Genomic DNA, 15,172 nt, shown 5'->3' on the forward strand with positions numbered 1-15,172 from the left:
AGTAACAATCTTTACGTTTTTATTTAATAAATCTTTTAATGATACAATGTTTATTAATGGATCCTTAAACGAAAATTTCAATTTCGCATCTCCTAATGTGAAAATAAAAGTTGTTGAATATTAAGAAACTCGAAACTGAATATTCAATCAAGTTAACTCAGCTACTTTAAACAAGTCGTATCAGTTTTTTTCACCGATTTCTACGATTTTATATTTTAAGTAAGTTTCTGGAACTTATTCTATACTGTTATTTTAAATAATTTGTAACAGTTATTTTACTGAGCCGTTATTGGCATTGTATATACATAAGTTTAAAGAATTTCTGAAACACAGAGTAATTTGCAGCAATCGTAGCGTCTCAAATTAATTTTTTAGCTGAAAAATTAAATGATACTTAACAAGATATTTAATACTTTTAGTCGAAAAAGCTGTATTTAGCGCAAATTGTTTCAATGCAACATTAAGAAAATTTGCGTGTACTTTGTGTAAAGAATGTAAGAATATTATCAACCTTTATTTAAATATGAATCTCTCATTATAAAAAGAATAATGAAAATTGAGACGTAACGTTGAAACATCAAAAATACCGCCCACGCGAATAATTACAAATTACGTTTTCATTGAATAAACCGTGAATATTTTTTCATACGCGACGGTTGGATGTCCGAACGGCGAGCAGGGGGGGGGGGCCGAGCGCCAGCGGAATAACGAGGAGTGGGATCGCGTCGCGCGGCGCGGTGACGCACTGCGTCGTCATTTCGACATTCGCTCGGCGATTTCAGAGGAGGGCGGCTGCGTGTTACGAGTCGCTCCGGATTTCGCATTCATTCATGCAATTCATTACAGATAAGGTAAATGTCCCAATAGCCGGACATCTGTTTAAGCGTTAGATTCTCATAATACAATTTATAATAGTAACGTACATATATTATGAGATAAAAGTAAAGTAATAACTTTTACATTTTTAATATTCTCTAACAAATAGACCTTATTGCACGATTTTTGCTCTACTTCTTACATTCGTTACGCACACACTCAGCTCATGAATATTTTGTATATTTCAATCGTGTTACAATAAGCGATTATTAGTTTGTAATAACTTTTCGTTACACGAAATCCGCGCAATGTACTGAATATTTTTAACAAAAGATTAACGCATTGAGAGTTATTCTAGTTAAAGGATATGCACGCATTCTATTATTTATTTAAATGTTTTAATTAATAATTGTTACAAGTGGTTTCAAATAATTTTTCCTTGCTTAAAAGGGAGTCTTGAGTTTTCAAATGAATACGAATATTTATATCAAAAAGGTTTTTAAGGTAGCGTGTCGCGTGCCGTTCTTCTTCACATTTCTTTTTGAAACGTAATCGCGAAAAATGCTGGATATGATACGAAACATTGTACTATATGAATACTTACGGTATACGATTACTAGCTCGCAAGATTAATTATTCATAAAAGGACGAATGAATCGTACGAAATATCTGTTCCGTGATTCTCATCTCGATCCTTTTGCGAGCTAGTAATCGTATACTGTGAGTATTCGTAAAATACAACGTTTTGTATTGTATCTAGCATTATTCGCGATTACCTTTCAAATAAAAATGTGAAGAAGAGCGGCACGCGACACGATTACCTGTTTGTACGAACGGTAGTCACGCGAGTCATAAAAAAGCAACGTTAATATTCTCACGCAAATAACGCAATTTCTGCTTTCACAATTAATATATAGTTCATAATGTAATTAATAATTTAATTAATTTTTTATTCTCGTGCCCCTTTCGTTATACGATCCGTATAAAAAATTAAACGTAACTTTGGTACTATTTGTCGATAATAAAAGGAACGTTTCTCTTTTTTATTATAAACTCTAGCCTATTCCGTTGATTCTAATCATATCTTACAGACATCGTCTATAAATAAAAGATATTCAGTCCTTTTATCTGCTCTGAATTTATTTCGCAATGGTGACGAATTGCAGACGTGTGTTTCATATTCGTTTCTAAAAGTTAACCGATAATTGCATAGCAATATAGATAATAGCTGTGTATATTACATTTTTCAGGTGATATCTTCCCTCTCATGGGTACGACCTTGACGTGGTGGGAGGGCTCAGTACCCGAAGGATATACACGTAAAAAACGGTTTTTCTCAAGTAACTAAAAATTTTCGGATCTATCTGAACGATATATCTAGATAAATTTTTAGACACTTGAGTAAAATCGTTGTTTTCGTGTAAAAATCCAACGACGGGGAAGCTAACGTACCCTCGTCGCCGATTTAATTGAAAGTGAACGAACCGCAGCCGGTTCGTCGCGTCGCGCGTTTGCTTCGGGAGTGCCGTTCAAGTTATCGGACTAATGGACATTTATAATTATAATTAGTCCGCGCGAGATTATAGTGTATTATTCGCGAGTGTTTTACGCGAGTGTCCTGTGCGAGAGGATGTCAACCCGATTCTGAGAGGAGGAGGAGGAGGTCTAAGAGAGACATCGAGCACCGGCGGAGCAACCTCGCGGTAAATATCATTTTTTACTTATATAAAATCAGTATTTTTCTTCTGTTCATTCTTTAATCGTTTTATTTTACAATATTTAAAATATTAGATAAAAAATTAGAAGAGAGGATTATTTTAAAATTATTTTGAAATTTTATAAATACGTATTTTTAAGATCTTTTTTAGAAAAAACGATCTTAAATGTACATATTATATATGTCAAAAATGTCTAACTGAATGATGAATTAAAAAATTCGGTGCTTATAAAAATTATATATTTTAAAAATTACATATATAGTTATTACATGCCTATTCAAGAAAACTTTGCGTTTGATAAATATTTTTTAAAATTTCTCAACTTTTGCTCAAATTTTTATAAATAAACAGAGAAAATGGACAAGATAGCAGACAAATTGAATATTTCTAATTTATTTATGTCTATATAATTTGGAAATTGTTTGAGGAAATTTGGAAAAAGCATTTAAACCTTTGGGAAATAGTATTTTTCTTGTAATTAACAAATTTTATCATGCGTCAAGTTAGCAGACAGCGATTTTATTTAATGTGTTTTATGAATGGAATCGATTAGAAATTATTTGAGGAAGACGTCTTCATTATTATTTTCATTTGGGAAAAGTCACTATTTGGTAAGTCAATAGATTTATATATTATGAAAAAACGAACAAAGCCCGGATGTAGTATGGGTGTAGTTCAACGAATATAGTAAACCTAAAATCATCAAAAATTAATCAATTAAGCCCGGATCTATTGAATTACCAAATAATGACTTTTCCCAAATGAAAATAATAATGAAGACGTCTTCCTCAAATAATTTCTAATAGATTCCATTCATAAAACACATTAAATAAAATCGCTGTCTGCTAACTTGACGCATGATAAAATTTGTTAATTACAAGAAAAATACTATTTCCTAAATGTTTAAATGCTTTTCCCAAATTTCCTCAAACGAGATTCCCAAATTATATAGACATAAATAAATCAGAAATATTCAATTTGTCTGCTATCTTGTCAGTGGTCACAATGCGAGGGAATAGCGATAGCGATTTCAGAAACTGTGTATTCCGATATATCCGATTTCTGATAGGTTAAAATCATGTTATTCCTGTCGCTATCGCTATTCCTCGCATTGTGTCTTGGGCTTTATCCGCGAGGCACGCTGGCCATCACTCATGCGCTTTAAGCCCGTATCAGACTATCGACTCTGCAAGCCGACTGCCATCTCTGGCTGTTGACCAATAATGGACCAATCACATTGAATCAGTCTTATTGTGATTGGTCCATTATTGATCGGCAGTCAGAGTTGGCAGTCGGGTCGGCCTGCAGAGTCGGTAGTCTGATACGGGCTTTACGCGATTGCATGCGGTGGAGAGAAACAGTTTTTCTCTGAAAACACCGGCATTTGTTTCGCCTTCATGTCATTTTACACTGTACGAGCGATGTCGATCAGTGCATGTCGAGTTTTATACAGCCGCATGAGAGGTCGGTCATCGACATTAACCATTTTGCGATAATAACGCACAGTTTTGCAGCTAATTATACTGTTGTTCTCTATATGAACACTGTGTCTGCATATAGACCCGTACATTATCGTCCATTGCGTTCTATATTCTGATAGTATTGGATCCAGTTTTTTTTTTTATTACCGTAACCTCAAAGAAACGAGAAGTACTTCCGTATGAGACAGATAAAAATAGTTTAACGCTAAAAGAATATTATTGGAGACATGCAGTGACGTTCGATTAGTCAAAAGACCTGTTCTTTTTGGCTGAACTTTTGTACCGGTTTATCTTTCTTCCTTTTCTCTCCAGGAGGAAAAAAGAGGAAGAAAGATGAACTGGTACAAAAGTTCAGCTAAAAAGAACAGTCCTAAAGAGTCACTTAAAGTCCTTTGCACAATGGAAGAAATATAAGTACAGAAATAAATAAAAGATAAAAAAATTAAGAGTAAAAAATAAACGTAAAACGCACAACAAATACATATAAAATACAACAAGCTATTTATATATTTTTTGTTATTCATTTCCTAATTTTTTTTATTTCTAATATTTACTCTTGTTTCTAATATTTCTCCCATTATACGTAGAGTAACATTTTTTTTTGTTCCTCGTTTCATAGATAGAAAAACGAAAGATCCGTACGTTTAAATTTCGCGGTAAAAACAATGACTTATACACGATTAACTAATTTCATTATCACATATCTTACAATCATTGATCGCGATTGCCAAAATATGCCACGTTTTTTTTTAGCTTTGCGAATTAATTGTGTTTCTCAAATTCATAAAAATACGTTACAATAAAATGAATAACGACGGATGCAGCTGTTTAGTGTTTACCGCCACTACCAACGATCATCTCGTTTTGGCGGCAAACCGGCGTGGCATAGCGTGGCATCGTTGGGCACTCGTGATTCTTGTGAATCAGACTGCGAGGAATTCGTGAGAGATAACAATTTCGTCATGTCAGGAAACGTACTGAAGTTCGCTAAGCTGTCGGACAAGGCGTTCCCACCGATGAAAGGTTCGGATTATGCGGCAGGCTATGATTTACGGAGGTACATCATTTCGACACTATGATTACTGACTTCACTAATTTTCCTATTACTCTGCTCTACCAAATATTAGTAACAATAAGAGTGTAATATCGGTCAATCTACAATTGCTGTATTAGTTACATTCGTTCAGAATATTATATATAAATATATGTTATATATAAAATAAATAGTAAGTAACCTAATAAGCCTAGTGAGAACAAAGAAATCTGCCTTCGATTATGATAATTATGTATTTGGTGAGCATTGTGACATTTCCCTATCTATGACAATAATCGTTGAAATTTGATCAAGATCGTGTAAGTTTTTAAAATATTTCTCTTGTGTGATACAGTGCATACAAGTATATTATACCAGCCCATGGCAAGGAATTAGTCAAGACTGATTTGCAAATAGAAGTTCCTTTTGGTACATACGGCAGAATCGCACCACGATCTGGTCTAGCATGGAAAAATCACATAGATGTTGGTGCAGGTGTAATAGATGCAGATTATCGGTATGCACTATACATAGTTTCTATAGAGACAAAGGGTGTTTTCCCTCCAGCAAGAGACAAATGATATATAACATAATCATCTATCAGAATCACTGACATCACTATATTATACTGTGTCTTGCTGGAAAGCATTGAAGGATAACAAAATGTCAAATGCTCATATTTAGTCAGGCCTTATATTTGAAGCTTCATCAGATTTAATTTTAGATATTCTATAAATTATTTTATTGGCATCTACAGAGCATCTAAAGATGAATTTAAGGAAGCATTAAATTTAAGGCCCGATAATGGAGCAAAAGTACCATTGTTTTTATTTTATTTATTTATTTATTTTTTGAAACAGTGGTAATGTCGGTGTAGTACTATTCAACCACAGTAACGAAGATTTCGAAGTTACACCTGGTGATCGCATAGCTCAATTAATTTGTGAAAAAATTACATATCCTAAAATAGAAGAAGTAGATACCTTAACCGATACGAGTAGAGGTGCGGAAGGATTTGGCTCGACAGGCATGAAATAAACATTCAAACCTGATTTACTTGATACAAACTTGATTTATAAATACAAAGTACAAAGTACTTATATACATTAAACTTTTTGTCTTATATAAGTAAATACATTGATATTTTATAATAAAATATAATCTTTTTATTCCTTAGAACCATTTATGACTGTATGACCATATAGACTAATGATATATATGCCTGGTATATATTGGTATAAACGTATGTACATAGAGCAAATATAGAAAGATCTTTTCAAGAAATTTATATCTTTGACACAGGAACTAACCCTGTATATGGAGTTGGTGTTTTGACGAGAGACAGTATAGTTTTGAATTGTTCACTGCTTGCGTCCCTTATAAGCTTGAATATAACATTCTCGGAAGTGGTTATGTGACATCCTATGTCTCGCATTCTCTGTAAAAAATAAATATAATTTGAGCAATGGATATTTAATAAGACAATACATTTGATAAACAAACATATATTTAAAACATGTTTTTTTTTCCCCCAAAAGAACAGAAATTTATCTAAAAATGATAACATTTATATTGCAATAATAGTTAATAAACTGAATAGCACAAGTCTTTCTTTTTGTTAGCTGAACTTCTTGAACAATTTATCTTTTCTTTTTTTTCTCCAATATGAAAAGGAAAAAGAGAAAGATGAACTATATAAGAAATTCAGTTAAAAAGGACATGCTTAATCGTAGAACATACCTCCAAAGCTAGTAATCTGTCCTCTTGGGTACGCGATGAACAACAGTCTGCCACAGTATGGACATCATAGCCATATTGTCTTAAGTCAATAGCTGTATTTTCTACACAGACGTGCGTTTCGACACCTATGAGTATAATAGACTCTGGTTTTTGTCCATTGCAAAGCGTCGCAAGCTCCTTATTAATCTGAAGAAAGTAAAGCACGTATTTACGTACCCGATATTAATACTATTTGTAGAACATGAATATAATGTGTACTTACTTCAGGAGTACACATACTAAATTGCATCTTTGCAAAAGGTCCCTTGGCTCCAGAGATATCAAGTTCAGGAATAGTCTTCCCCAAAGATTTTGGATTCTGTTCAGACACTAGCATAGGTACATTCATAATTCTTAGAGCGCTGATCTGTAAACAATAATATTTTATACTACGACAATTGTATTGTAACAATGTTAATTTAAAACTGGATGGCCTTAAGTGTTCTTTTTAGTTAAACGTATCTTGCACCTCTCAGCTTTTCTCTTTTTTCTCCAACGTGGAGAGAAAAAGGAAAAAAATGAACTGTACAGAAATTCAGCTGAAAGGAACAGTGTTGTAATTATGAGAAATAACATAACCTCAATATGTGTTCTAACATAAATCGTACAGTAAAACATGTAATTTCATGAATTTACCAGTTTAGTTGAGTTTTGAATTATTTTATCGAATTGGAATATAGCCTTCGCAAACTTTTCTTGAACATCGCATATGAATAGTGCGGTTCTTCCTTGCCGGAGTATAGCTTTCGCAGGATTTATAGCCATCGTTATTGTTTATATTTGTGTTATCGTGATTATTACTTGATTTTAGTGTGCACAGGAAGAAACGTGAACAACGCGACAAATTGCGTTTTACGAAAACTTGAAAATCACTACAAAGTATGACGTACTCGACAAGTTTATATACGAGATGCGAGATGTGAGTCATGTGATATCAGGAATTTTTATCTATATGCTAACTAATCATACGCTCTAAACAATTAATGAAGGCTATGAACAAATGCTTCTTTTAAAATGATACGCGTCAGCAGAACATCGCTTTTTATATTAAATATTTATCAACTACGATAATTTTCATTATTAGCAAGATGCTATTTCTATTATTCCTAATTGTTCATTTCATTAATTTGAAGGCTAATATAGAAACGTTTCCTGTAAAATCAAACATTCGTTGGCACAACGTAAGCTCTTATTAAAAATATCAAATATTGTAATTTTCATTAAAACCGACAAGAAGCTGTTCCTACTGTTTCTAATGTTCATTTTATTTATGAATAAAAAGTACAGTAATCAAATTACAGTATCCTGAACAAAACAGTAATCAAGATATGTTTAAAATGCAAGTAGAAATATTTCACTTATGAGGCTAGTTTCTCGCATAAATATAAACGAGGCTAGCGAGATAACCTTTATTTTTTTTTACTCTATTTATTTCTCATTGAATTTATTTATCACCCGTGCGGCAATAATAAATCTGCACGCGAGTAAGAAACGCACTGCATCTCATGTTTATGCTTGCGTTACATGTTAGGTGTGTGCACGCCAATACACGCCATGTGTCAGCGCAATCGGGCGCAATGTTATATTGGCTGCGTTCCGTTACACGCATGATGCGCACGATGCATCTTTTATTCTTGTATTCACCGAATGTTAAACAAGGATAAATGATGCATTAAGCGCATCATGTGTGAAACGGAACGCAGCCATTATCAAATCAAGGGAAAGATCCACACATGCGCGATGATCACACTCGATTCTTCAGTCGCGTGCATATTTTATAAAAAATAGGACTCTTACGAAAAAAACAGAAAGCATTTAAAAAACATAAAAAATGATTGTTTTCCTTCCCTCACCCCGTCCTGCTTTTATTTTCAATCTTTAAGAATGAGATTTCAGGGTAGATCACTCTAAAGAGTGAAATTTCTTAAAGATTGAAAATTGAGCCACTCTTTTTCACCATTTGTTCAATTTTCACTTTTTAGAGTGAAATTTCACTCCGAAGAATTTGTGAAATACTAAATTCCTAAAATTTTTCTATTTTATCCATTTTCTATATAATATCCAGTAAAATTTTCCAAGATTGATGAAAAACCTGTTTGAACCATATTTAAAGCAAGTGTCTTTTAATATTATATTTAAAATCTGTTCAAAATATTAAAAATTTAAAAAACAATATTGTGTTAAAAAAAACTTATCAACCCTGAAACATTCCTCGGAGAAGACGTTTCGAAATTCAAATTACTTTAAGCAATGAGGTCTGTTCTTTTTAGCCAAAGTTCTTGCACGGTTCATCTTTCTTCCTTTTCTCTTCACGTTGGAGAGAAAAAGAGAAAAGATGAACCGTGCAAGAAGTTGAGCTAAAAAGAACAGGCCTATGGAAAATCGCCCAAAATCGCCCCGAGTACAGTCCGCAAGGTCATGCTGCGTAGTGCGCAGGTGCGCGGAGGTTTATGAGAGCGCCGCGTGGTGGGGTTATCTCATTCGATTTAGGGACACTGGGCTTGAACCCTTAAACGAGTCGCGCTGCCCGCGCCGAGGTGCAGTAGTTGAACGATGCCCCGATTGGTTGGGTGTGCGCGTCGCGGCTAAGAACGAGGACGAGAGGTTCGAGATCGTTTAACGTTTCGTTATGAGGCTCACGGGGTGATTAACACGGTTCGCTTAAACGCGCTCGTGTTTTCGCGTGTCCGGTGCATTCGGCCTGGTTCCTATCTCACGTAGTGTCCCGCAGGAACGTCCGCAGGATGGCCGTTGATCCTCGCGTGACCGGGAACGCGAAGCCCCTGGTGCCGCTCTTCACCAAGGCATCCGATTGCGTCAACACCAGCTGCTACTGGTAAGCGATCTTTGCGTGATCGTCCCGATCGACGACAGCGTGCCCCGACCTGGTCGCGGTTCCCCGATCGATCCTCGGACAAACAAACGCGCCGTATTGCGGCATGCATCCGTGCTCCGATCGATACGTTGCGGACGACCGCGCCATTTTTGCACGGCGCGTAATTCGAAACTATACTGAATAGCCCGTCGATCGTACGCTCTCCTGTTGCTTTCGCTGGTGATTCTTGACTGGGTGGGAGATAAAATTTCGATTAGTAACAGCGTGTCGTAACGCAAAGTTTAAGAATTAATTGAGCGCAGTTTCAAGTCTCGAATACATTTGGAGCAAACAGCACTTTTGTCTCGTGAATTGGAATTTATTCCGAACTATCTTGATTTATAAATACGAATAAATGAAATTTCTGTCGAAAAGTATTGTACTTCGACGTAAAGTAACCTATTTTATGGAGATCGATAAATATATAGGTCAGAGATTTAACGGGAGCTTTGTGCGACTGCTTATTCGCATTTTTCCGCTTCACTTTCTTTCTGCGAAATGAATTTTTATTTCGTGGCACCAGTACAGCTGTACTGGCTCTCACGCCGTTTAACTACCGGCTGCTTAACGCGTGCCGCTTAAACGGGCGCGAATGCACAAACCCGCTTTTATTGCAATTAATAATGCATGCGATAAATAATGCGCACGAAATGTGGTGGCACGCGACGCTGTTGTCGCGCTAAACCGCTTGCACGAGCACGATTATAGATCGGTTTCATTTTCCTCGTAATTGCGCAGAACACGTAACCTGCAGGTAGGTGAAGCGATTCTTTTTAGCTTTTTACTTATACGTTTTGTGATTATTCGATAATAGCTGCACTCTGTTTATTTGATCTAACAACGTTGACGCTGGTTTTTTTTTTATGACTTTTGTAGGGCGATTTTTTGTGATTTTTGCACTTTCAGAGTGAGCCTCAAAGGTCGAACTTTTTTTGCTGTAATTAACGCCATCATTAAATATTCTTTATATTCTCTTTATTATTATGTTGTAATTTTATGGTTTTTCGCATGTATGTAACTCCCACAATTGGACGATGTACTCTATATGATAGGTATTATATATAAAATATTATTTGATTTAATATTTTATTAATATTATTAATATTATTAAATTTATTAATTATTCTATTTAAAAAATTTATATCTTTAACGAGTACAACGTAATAATGCCTAAGTAGTAAATAATATAAAAATCTTTGATCTTTTCTCCTGAATGTAATTTAAATTTTAAAGATTAACATCCATATTTTCGTTTAAATTCATTCTCTTATTCGTTATTTATGTCTGTGATATAAATAAGTAATAACAAATAAGATAAAATGCAAACAGATAAAATATCTATGACATACGTAACAAATAAAATGTTTTGTTAATCGTTTGTATAACTATTCCTTCGTATTTCTGGTAGAAAAACGAATCAATTATAGATTACACAAATATTTTTGGTCGAAGATAAAGGGCGGTTTGTACCCAATTTCAGCGAGGAAAATGTTTGGAAGCTCTGTCAAGACGTAGCGACTAGACATCCTTCCGAATTGCAACATTGTCACGTTGTTTTCGTAAGCAACCCACGACGAAGCGTTCCCCTTTGGCGTCAACGATCGGGGAAGGATGAAGACAAATTGGTTGTGTGGGTTAGTATCGCAGTGAGACGATAATTAAGTTAAGAAATGCCACGGCGTCTCCTCCTCCCTTCTGTAATATTTCATAAGAATGCCTTGTTTCTCTGCAGGACTACCATGCTATTCTCATATATGCACCCGACGAAAGGGCGGTGGTGTACGATTTAGAAAGCTGCCTGCCATTTCCCACGCATTTCTGGAAGTACGCGACCGAAACCTTCCGATCTGACGAGGCACTGCGGCCCGAATATCATAGAAGATTCCGTCTGGTGCCCGCCAGCGTGTACTTACAACAATTCGCATCGAATCGGCATCACATGAAGCGCAAGGATGGTACTTGGATCAAGACACCGCCGGATTATCCTCCAATATCGACACCAAGTATGTAGGAAGCTTCAGAAAATTCTATGGACCTGCAAAAGATTTCCTGTACAATTCTCGCAGCATCCTGGCCTCTTGGAAGTATCACATTCACGTCCGATATGAACATAGCAAAAAAATGGGACCTTGACATATACTCCTTTCTTAACATCATCTTCCAACATTTATTTAATCTCCATTTGGATTGTACCATGATTCTTTGAACTGCACGTATATTTGTGTAGAACGATCTATTTATGGACATTTTTTATTTATCGACTTCATTTCGTACGTTCCAGCTTGCAAGGATAATCTCGACTCATTCATCAACATGGAACTAGGAACCGGACTAGGCGTTGTAATGAGTTTGAAACAATTAGTTAACCGATTTTATAGGCCAAATGTCAACACACAGGTGCCGACACCGCCTCAACCGCAAGCTACAGCAACTTAAGTCGTGAATTGCAGCGCGACGTTCGTACGCTTTGATAAGACATCTTGGAAATCAATTGTATGGCCTAAGGGAATTGGTTTGGTGCAAGCACCATCGTGGGCTAAATATTTGATCGAAATTTGATAATAATGTTAGTTAATTGCTGCTAACTACGGCAGAATTTCAAATATAAAGTCGTTGTATTGCTATTTGAGCAGGGTTTGCTCGGAAACCGAGCTGGGACCGAGGTGGTTTTAGCGAAATTAAATTTATTATGGCGTTGCGATACTTCTGTCAAAATTTCGTTATATCGTCGTGAATGGAGATATTTTAGATAATTCAGATAAGTTTATCAATTGTTATTTATTACTTTTCTTGCTTCTCTGTTCTGGCACGAACAAAATTTTACGCATAAACCTTCGGGTAATGTGAAACCAATGAGTACATAAAATTATCAATGCAAGTAATAATTATTTATCTGTTATTAATCGAGATGTTCCGATTCTTAGGTAGAAAGATTTAAAAATCTCATGTTTTATCACAATCAAAACCTATGTATATCGATAACAGAAACATGCACTTTTTGCAATATAATAACGGGATTGATGTCTTATTCTCCAATCGAGTGATTTGGCTTGCCGCGCATAAAGAACGATTCTGCTGAGCTGCTTTTTGAATACTCTCGATAAGTGCTTATGCATCGTATTAATGGGCTCCATCGAAATCCATTTTTCTCTCTTCTACTAAAATCTCCTTCGCAGAATTTATCCGGGATGGGGTGCTCTCCTCCGGCAAATGTAGCACATTCGATCACCTATTTCCGAACTCGAGTCGTATTTTATATAAGTATTGTACTTTCGTCTCCATGCCATAAAGCGATATTTCTCACGGCTTTACTCTGTCAGTGGTGTTATTATAATTATTGTGTCAAAGACTGATGTATTTACAGAGAATTATCCGACTTGATAGAGATCCCTTTGTCTATCGGCGCGTGCTCGAAGCGCGGGACGCGATTAAAAGCGCTTATAATTACTGTGCGATCGATGTAGTAAGGTCAAGAACTTAATCTTTGCGACGTAACGTAATTATTACGATTATTGTAATTCTTGTGATACTTTACACTTTCTACTTTGAATACCTACGCTATACTTATCTTACTATTTATACTAAAAAGCCGATTCTTAAGAGATACATGTTCGCTTGTTGAGCGGCTTCCCTAATTGGTGTATTAACTTGATATGGATACACAACATCGTCACGCGACCAATTGTTAACATCGAAGAACCTGTTGACTCAACGAACACGCGTCGCTTTAGTGACGATAGGAACAAGTTTTACAACGAATGCTTTAAATTCTCTATCTGTTCTATAAATAAGATAAGCAGAAAATATGTTCTATCCATTAAGATTTAACATTATTTTTCAATATTGCGTAGAGATATATTGAATATCTTATTAAGCCATTCGAATTATTACTTCGTATTTTAGATTTCATCATAACATTTATTCTTGTGAGTTTGCGATTAATTCTTTATGATTCAAGTATGAATAAATACTCATTTAAACGTTCGCGATTGTGGAGTAGCCTTGATATATCAGAATAACTTTGATACGAGTGCAAAATAAGTGTAAAATGCTCGCCACCTCCGATCAGCATGATGTAACCTTGGATCATAAAGGGTTAAATCGCGTGTTATGTTATGCACATTTTATCAGATGCGGCAACCTTGAAAGTTTAGCCTTTGTGTGGACTTTCTTCCCTCGACCCTCGTGTACCTCACATTATTTAATAATGGTGATGATGTAGAACGCAAGTTCCGTAGAGTTATATCTATTTGCATTTATAATTTAATTTCATTATTAGTTGTTTCATTCGGTCGAGTGCAACAGGGAAGTTTATCAACAAGCAATTATTATCGAACTATCGACTCGGCGAGTCGACGTTACGAATAATTCGTAAAATAATCCACCGGTCGGGTCGATAGTTTTAAGAGTTCGTCCACTCTTTGCCTTCCAAAGTCTCTCACTAGTTCACTCTACCTTTCTCATCGACACATATTTACCTCCAGTTCGCATATATCATGTTACTACGAGCGTACGTACTTGTAAGCGGAGGAGTTTACGATTTCGAAGTATCTAGTCACCGAAAATCGCTTTAGTATAAATTGTTCGACAGCAGTCTCCACGACAGGTTTCTTTTAATGGACGCGCAACGTGTGGAAAATTCGGGACCGATCTTCTTAGCGAGTAATCTCGAGAAACTTTATCAAAAGACAAAAATACCGAAAAAAAGATTCTCTTTATCGTTCAGACAAGATATTGCTAAATATATCAGAGCAGAACTATTACGATTATGATATATATATTGTATACATATATATCGATATTTCATATTTATTATACAGATATATTGTAATTATATTGTATCGATTTCGATACACCGATAAGAGTTTAGTCGGAAATGTTAACTTATACAATGTTTTATATATATACATATATATTATATATATATTTGTCGGCGTTCGGTGACATATTCTCTTACCATTGTCATTTACGACCTGTAAACGCCTGGACTTAAAGATCATAAGTCTATTGCCACGTTTTCGCATATTTGCAGAGAATCATGAAAACTTCTTTATGACCTTCTCCTTTCGAGTATATGATGGGTTATTACAATAAATGGATGCACTCCGTTCGTCTAAGCTTCGAATTTTACAGAATACTCTCAAACTTTCTGATTATTTCCTAAAGTCCTATCCTTATATTTTTGATTAGTGATTGATCTTTTCACCTTTACAAAAAAATGTTAAAGACATTGTTATAGTATTAAACAAAAAATTTATAATACATTATTTTGAAGCAACGTATTAATTGGAAGATATGACAAAATAAAATAATATACATAATAGCATGGTTTAAAAAATATTTATATAAAGCTTTTAAAATTTAATACAAAATAATTAATAAAATAAGATGCTTTTCTACTTAAGAGTGTTTATCTAAATATTCTAAATCTAAAATATCGAAATTAAATATGTAATGAAATTATTGAATT

The 15,172-nt window shown here is 35.0% G+C and overlaps 2 protein-coding genes across 2 annotated transcripts; one reads left to right on the top strand and one right to left on the bottom strand.

Annotated features, from left to right (window-relative positions):
• Positions 1-3,812: 3,812 nt before the first annotated feature.
• Positions 3,813-14,454, top strand: LOC108731277 (protein N-terminal glutamine amidohydrolase). Its single transcript, XM_018461530.1, has 6 exons — positions 3,813-3,998; positions 4,985-5,072; positions 5,404-5,565; positions 11,183-11,336; positions 11,435-11,705; positions 11,984-14,454. The coding sequence occupies exons 1-6, from the start codon at positions 3,932-3,934 to the stop codon at positions 12,136-12,138; spliced, it is 897 nt and encodes a 298-aa protein (XP_018317032.1). The 5' UTR covers positions 3,813-3,931; the 3' UTR covers positions 12,139-14,454.
• On the bottom strand, positions 6,249-7,791 carry LOC108731276 (isochorismatase domain-containing protein 2). Its single transcript, XM_018461529.1, has 4 exons — positions 7,464-7,791; positions 7,051-7,194; positions 6,789-6,974; positions 6,249-6,486 (listed from the first exon to the last, which is right to left on the bottom strand). Exons 1-4 carry the CDS (start codon positions 7,590-7,592, stop codon positions 6,334-6,336), a joined length of 612 nt encoding a protein of 203 aa, XP_018317031.1. The 5' UTR covers positions 7,593-7,791; the 3' UTR covers positions 6,249-6,333.
• Positions 14,455-15,172: the final 718 nt, after the last annotated feature.

The sequence above is a fragment of the Mycetomoellerius zeteki genome, unplaced genomic scaffold (genome assembly GCF_001594055.1).
Source record: "Mycetomoellerius zeteki isolate Tzet28-1 unplaced genomic scaffold, Tzet1.0 scaffold122, whole genome shotgun sequence".
Classification (NCBI taxonomy): domain Eukaryota; kingdom Metazoa; phylum Arthropoda; class Insecta; order Hymenoptera; family Formicidae; genus Mycetomoellerius; species Mycetomoellerius zeteki.

Coding starts and splice junctions, on each gene's coding strand:
- LOC108731277 (XM_018461530.1), top strand. CDS start 3,932: ATGTCATTTTACACTGTACGAGCGATGTCGATCAGTGCATGTCGAGTT. Junction 5,566..11,182: donor GTAATAGATGCAGATTATCG/GTATGCACTATA, acceptor ACCCAATTTCAG/CGAGGAAAATGTTTGGAAGC. Junction 11,337..11,434: donor AAGACAAATTGGTTGTGTGG/GTTAGTATCGCA, acceptor GTTTCTCTGCAG/GACTACCATGCTATTCTCAT.
- LOC108731276 (XM_018461529.1), bottom strand. CDS start 7,592: ATGGCTATAAATCCTGCGAAAGCTATACTCCGGCAAGGAAGAACCGCA. Junction 6,975..7,050: donor TTAGTATGTGTACTCCTGAA/GTAAGTACACAT, acceptor TACTTTCTTCAG/ATTAATAAGGAGCTTGCGAC. Junction 6,487..6,788: donor ACAGATTACTAGCTTTGGAG/GTATGTTCTACG, acceptor TATTTTTTACAG/AGAATGCGAGACATAGGATG.